Consider the following 7,079-nt stretch of genomic DNA (forward strand, 5'->3'; position numbering starts at 1 on the left):
TATTGTACTCTAATAAATCTTCCAAAGTTTCAGCTCGATATTTTATTTACAAAAAAAGTTCTTAGGTTCAAAAAAACATTCAGTGAACCGAAAAAGTGAGGTTGGTAATATAGGTATTTAGCTGTGTCACATGCCCTTAACAGGATGTGTAATTAATTTTTGGACAAACAAACCCATTTTCGTCAAAATGTCCCTTAGTACCTTTTGGACTGCCACCCTTCAATTCATAAGGTAACCTTTATTTGAACCTACTTTAGAATTCTCCTCTTGTTTTTCATTTAATTATGTGAGTTTCTGAATACAGACTCCTCGAGTTTTGAAATTATATCATTATTTGAATTTTTAAATTTTAATATGCATTTCATCAAAATCTGTGAATTAGTGTTTTGAGATATTCGTAAATTAAATTTTTAGTTTCAAAAAGCTATTGAAAGGACACATATTTTTGATAACCCTACCGATAGAAATCTCTGAGTATTCTCTAGCGAAATAGCCTGGCCCATTTGAGACTATAAGCAGAGTCGATTTGAAACGATTTAGTCTCTAAAATAGTCTGAGAGATTTGGGACCTTTTCAGAGTCCTTTTGAAAGTGGTGCAACGGTAATATAATGTTCCTTTTGTATTCTTCACGTACCGGGCGGGAAGAGTTATTTATAGTAGTTGGCCGTCGTTAATCCGACTCTCCCTTTTTAAATTTCTCTTAAAATTATTAACACTTTTTTTTAATTGATGAATTTTCTCATTATAATTATTTATAATTATAACTTATATACTGATATACAATTTTCTAGTTGAATTCAAAAATGTTGCCTTGTTTGGCGTATCTCATTCCATTTACGAGAAACGTCGTATTAATTCCAATTTTAAGCATTAAAAAAAAGGTAGATATCTGAAATCATTGAATCCCGTTGATGCCGAATTATTATGTTGTAGGCTGTTAACTATGAAATTTAAAAAAATCTACTTCTAAATTTTAATCCGAAAACTTAACGAAGGATCCTTGAGTGTTGGCTACTCTATTGATATATATTGTAGCCCCTCTACTTGTTATTTATGATCGAATTCTTATTTCAATTTCAGCCTCTCTGCTTTTTATTTATGATCGTATTTCTATTTCAATTTCGGAAAGGACATTTTAAAGCCTTTAAAAAATTCAAAAGAACTACCTGGACCTTTGAATATATCTACCTGAGTGCCTGCGGATAATTTCTCTGAGCTTCTCTGGCCCTTGAGAATCTTTAGAATATACTTAGAGATTTCTATCGGTAGGGAAATGTTTACTATCGCCGTAAAGCATGTTAAATTTCACTTCGTATTTTTTTAACAACCTCTAATTTGAAATTTTTGTATTGATATACGAAATTATTATTAAATTTATTACTAAAATAAAGATAATAAAAATCTTAATTTATATTATTTAATTATAATCGCTTTTAATTGAAAATGATGTGATTGAAAAATAATGGTTTATTAATTGGCTTGTAAAAAAAAACATATTTTAAAATGCTAGAATTTAAAATTGCCTAATTATAAGCCCTAAATGAGAAACTATTTACTCAATGTTATCAATTAAAATGATACAATGTTTACGTTTTTAATTTCAGTTATAAATGTTTCAATGGGATTCAAAATCAAACTAAATGGCGAACTAATGGGAAAAACAAAATTCGTACAGTCCTAGGCCATAATCTTAATTTGAAAAATCTTTTAATACTTACTGAATCAGTCCTGATACAATATTTTCGTCTATGTACGCCGAATTGAATTTGATAACATTTACTAGAAGAGAAAGAAATTCAGCGCCTCTTTTTCCATCTCCGCCAGTGACTATTGGCATCCATTCTAACAAAAATGGACCCATCTTCTCTTCCAATTGTAAAATATCTTTACCATTTTCAGTCAAGCTTCGAAGCAATTCGAGACTGCGAATACAAATTATTTCAAAAGTAAAAAACTTATTTTTAACAACTCGAGGAGACAAATTTTCTTATTATTTATAGTTCAGTTTGATTCCACTCTATTTGAAAATTCTAAGTCTAATGAAAAATCTTTAAAACAAATTCTTACCGAGGACCAATATCTTCATGAATTTTGTGCTCTTCCACGACATTGAAAAACTTGACTCGCATCAGGGAAGATATTTTTGAATGTTGACCTGTTATGAGGCAGCGTAAAAAGTTAAGGGTAATATGTCTGTGTTCCCGAGCGACGTCTTCGCCAAGCATATCTTTAACTAGGTGCCATAGTCTTTCGGCTGCTCTCTAAAACACGATGTTTAATTAAATGTTTACAAGAATATTCCTGATTAAAAATCATTGGTTAGATTGTAGAATAGGGGCGTCACCTCTATTTTGACAGGAAAAACCATTTTTTTGCAAAAAACTATTAGAATCTTTGGTTGAATGATAAATGAATCGGTTTGATAAGGCAAACATTTAAAATGATTCTTACTTTTGTTACTATGATGTCTCAAATATGGGTCTGTCACGATATATCGCAATGATCATATTTAACGAGAAGTTGAAAATGGGTAGTGATTTGACCAACATTATTCTTCTAAACGGTGAGTTAAATATGGTTATTCTGATATCGTGTCATAACCATATTTAAGTTATCGTAGTTACAAAGGTAACAATAATTTTAAACTTCTGGCTGACCAAATCGCTTCATTTATCGTTCAGTTAAAGATTCTAATAGTTTTTTGCAGAAAAATACAATTTTTCTAGTCAAAAAACAGGTGACATCTCTATTCTGCAATTGCACCAAACATTTTATAAAACTTCGATTAATCTTTGCAATTTAATCAAAATAATTCGTAAATTTCCAGAAAAAACATGCTTACTTCTTCCCATTGATTGTTTAGTATGGAGTCACCAAGGTCTTTGATTACTTTTGTGCGATGATGAATTGGACTTTCAGAACAGATTTCCCTCTCGATCTCAGGAGTTAAAATAAGTTCTTCTCGACTCCGATAGAGTCCTATTTTAATGAGATATTTTATCACTTCAGTTATTTACTTTATAGTTATGTTCTTAAACTAAGCAGAATCCAGTAAAGATATTTTTTTATTATTTATTTCATTTAATATTTAGAATTTATATTTTTTCCTTTTCAATTATAAAAGGTCAAATTTTTGTATAAAAACGGATATTTTAGTCAAATTCTGAAAAGATGAATGTTTTTATGAAATACTAGCTTTCTAGCCAGTATATTATACATTAAAAAAGACATTTATACAAAATGTTACTTCAATAAAAAACACAACTGAAATTTTAATTCGGAATTTTAACAAAAATTCCACTATACATTAATTACATAAAAAAACATGTAATAAAAAAAAGCTATATGCATACTAAGAAACATACTGATATTGATTATATGTCAAACAAAGATAAATACTCGAAATGAAAACTGATACATTCTATGTACCTAATCATTAAATTTTCCACTTTATTACAAACGATCATTTGCATAATTAAAAATTTAACAATATTACAGCGCACTAATTTAATCCAAATCTTAATTATATAAACACTGTCTTATTGACAAAAATTCTTGACAATACATTGCTTGAAATTTTAGGCAAACTAAAATTTGGCGACAATGGAGAAAAATAATTCGAAATACATGCACAAAAACAAGCTCAAATGAAAAGGTATATACTTGATGAAGTTAAATACATAAACAAATTTAACATTAAAGGGCAAGAAGGTATAAATTAGGTATGTTATTTGCGGGTTACCTTTATTTATGCGGAAGAATTGTTTCAGTTTGTCGTTAAATGACTTGTTGTCCTTGTCCTTGCTATTCATTTTTGACATAGTATGCATCAACGTATGTCGCGTAAGTGTGAGACTTTGATATGAAGCATGAAAATACTATTTTAATTCTCAAAATTGAGTTAGATCGAGAGGAGATACAGGTGCGATTGACATGTCAAAAACGGAACAAACGTTGGGAACGAGAAAATGGAGAGCATGAAACCGGCACATTGAACGGAACCTGAAATGGAAAAGAACCAACCAATCAGAGTTCATCTTTTCGAGTAAGCATCAATGGCCGGCGTGCGCAAAAAGCGCGAAAGTTTTTGAATTTAAAAGTTAACCAACGTCGAAGTAATTTTTGAATTAAAAATTATATTACATTACATTTTATTAGATAATTGGAATAAATATTTATTTTCGTTTTAAAAAGTTCAAGTGATTATATATTTTAAATAATTTAATACTAAATAGTCATCGATTTTAAATTTCAATGCCCTTAAGCTCCTTTTATGTTTCGTAAAAATTACTATATGAAAGTGCAACAAGGGTTTTGCGGAATATTAACCCTGATTACCACGTTTTTACCCATTTTTTGGTATACTTTACAGCCCGTTAATGAATGAATTACAAGATCTTGTGTAGTTTTGATTTAATTTTTTAGAACAATTTATTGCTTCCAGATCATCGTAAATGAATGGTAATTTCTGATTTAAATATCATAAGCAATAAATACGAAGTTGAATTAGTTTGTTTGCCTCAGTTGTTTATTAATTTTTTAAACAATAAAATATGGTTTACGTCCCAATTTTAATAGTTGGGAGTCATATAAGAACGTATTTTTGTACTAATCTTGATTAATATTCATCAATTTCTCTTGATTCTGACATTTTCCAAATTACTTTTAATTATTTAAACAATTTTTATTTGTTTAAACAATTTAGGATTTAATTATATCGCACATTAATTATATTTTCTAAATGTTATGTCCTCAATAATAAATGTGAAGGCATACTTCTGAAAATCCTAATTTTTTTAAAATAATATTATTTATTTAAAAAATGGTTATTTAAATAATCATGGCATATGGCTGCTATGAAAAGTACCATTTGTTTGCGGTATTATGAGAATACATTTGTTAACAAATGAGAATTGTTGAAACCATTATAGATTAGTTTAAAAAACAAGAATTAAGAAACAGTAATTGGAATTGATAAAAAAATGTAGAATTGTAGAGAATAAGAAAATACAACTTTTTTCTATTGGAATAGGGGTGCATCTCAGCAACTAAGGCTTTTACAAAAAAATGGAAAAGGAAAGAATTCCAAAAAATAAAAATAATTCAATAATTTTTTGCGAGCCGGCAAATAACCGGAAATTTTTTTCCTTGATTAAAACGGCCACCTGGATTTCTTAGTATTTAAAAATTTATTATATATATTGGTGTTTTCCTACAAAAATAGTTATACTTTTTCGTACTTGTAAAAAAATTCCCACCAAGGATTGAAAAAATTTTTAATTTCATTTATTTCTTCAAGTGAATTTTGTTTAAGTTTGCAATAACAAAGAAAAACTATCCAATTAGGGGTTTTAAGGGTTTAAAAATCGTGATTCATTTTTTTTCATAAATAGTTTGGAACTAATTTTCACATTGTATACATCAGCTGGGTTTTAAGCATATTATATTGATGATGTGTACAATGTGAAAATTATTTGGAACCATTTATGAAAATAATAAATCACGAGTTTAAACACTTAAAACTCCTGATTGGATAATTTTTCTTTGCTATTGCAAACTTAAAAAAAATCCACTTGAAGAAATAAATAAAATCAAAAATTTGTTCAATATATATATATATATGTATACGCTATGCCTTACAGCTAATAAAATCCCTCGTATCAGTTATTATTTAAAACTCACTTTCAATTGATTTGAATTCAATATGAAACGCTTTAAATTCCGAAGATTTAAAGTCGAAATATATAATGAATTCGCAACAAAGAAGATTAATTTTCTTACCAAAAAAGACGAATTTTTAACAAATTCCATGAATTTTCAACCAAATATTTGAATTTTCAACTTATAAAGGATCCATTTCTAATCAAGACTAGACAAGTTACAATTAAAAAAAAAAAATTTTAACATAAAAAACCAAATTGTCAACAAAAAAAGTCGAATGTTAAGCCAAGAAGGTAAAACTTGCAGAAATATGATTTTAAAAAAACTAGATTTAACAAACATGAAAGAAGCACGGAAAAGTTCATTGACAAACGAATACTTTAATTTTCTACCATATTGTTAAATCATTAATCAAAATATACTAATTTAGAACTGAACAATTACATTTTTAATAAAAAGACGATGTAAAAAAATCAAGAAAATTAATTTTCGACCAAAAAGATGAATTTTCAACAAAACAAAAGAATGTTCTAAAAAATAATTAAATTTGAAACTTATAAAGTATAAATTTCGAACAAAAATAAAAAATTGCAAATTTTCAGATAAAAAATTAATTTTGAACAAAACAAAAAACCCAAAATGTCAAGAAAATTGTTACATGTTAAAAAAAAAATTGATTTTCAACTAAATCTAGAAATTAAATTTTCAACAAAAGAGTCAATCCCAAACATGAAGGGGAGTCCAAAAATATGAATCTTTAATGAAAAAGTTCAACTTTTAACTAAGTCGTTTAATTTTTAATTAAAGAAGATAAATTGCGAAAAAAAATAGTTAAATTTGTAACCAAAGAAATGAATTTTCCAGCATTGTATTAATGATCTACTAAGATAAGACGAGCTTTTAACAAAATATATTAATTTTACCAAAATTTTTGAATTTTAAAGCCGGGATGAGCAATTTAAAACCAGAAAACATTAATTTTTAATAAAAATATCAATTTAAATCAAAAATGAAATGTTTACCTTGTTAGTTAAAAAAAATTAATTCTTATTTAAAAAAACGAATTTTCAACAAAATAGTTACATTTTTAACAAAAGAGTTCAGCTTAAAAATGACTTTTTATCCGCAGAAGATTAATTTTCTAAAAATAGAATAATTAAATTTTCGACCAAAGAGGTGAATCTAAAACCGAAAGAATAATTTTTTTACAAAATAGTTCAACTTTTAACCAAGCTTCTGAATTGCTAAAGAAACAAGATGACTTTTTAACAAAATAGTTGCATTTTTTACAGAATAATAAAATTTGCAACTGAAGACTAGAATTTTTAACCGAACGAGTTGAATTCCGAACCACAAATATAATAGTAGACTTTCTATCAAAAAGGATTTAAGCGAAAAAACGATAAAAGGGGGTTTC

At 27.3% G+C, this 7,079-nt stretch overlaps 1 protein-coding gene across 1 annotated transcript in view; it reads right to left on the minus strand.

Moving 5' to 3' along the window:
* The window catches only part of LOC117171287 (tuberin), a 32,600-nt gene extending 28,664 nt beyond the window's left edge, over positions 1-3,936 (minus strand). Inside the window, exons 1-4 of the mRNA XM_033358436.1 lie at positions 3,744-3,936; positions 2,844-2,980; positions 2,069-2,262; positions 1,720-1,923 (exon numbers count right to left, since the gene is read on the minus strand). Of these exons, the coding sequence (XP_033214327.1) occupies positions 1,720-1,923; positions 2,069-2,262; positions 2,844-2,980; positions 3,744-3,831 (623 nt within the window). The 5' untranslated portion in view covers positions 3,832-3,936. The remainder of the gene's footprint in view (positions 1-1,719; positions 1,924-2,068; positions 2,263-2,843; positions 2,981-3,743) is intronic.
* Between the last annotated feature and the right edge of the window lie 3,143 nt (positions 3,937-7,079).

The sequence above is a fragment of the Belonocnema kinseyi genome, chromosome 4 (assembly GCF_010883055.1).
Source record: "Belonocnema kinseyi isolate 2016_QV_RU_SX_M_011 chromosome 4, B_treatae_v1, whole genome shotgun sequence".
NCBI classification, from domain to species: domain Eukaryota; kingdom Metazoa; phylum Arthropoda; class Insecta; order Hymenoptera; family Cynipidae; genus Belonocnema; species Belonocnema kinseyi.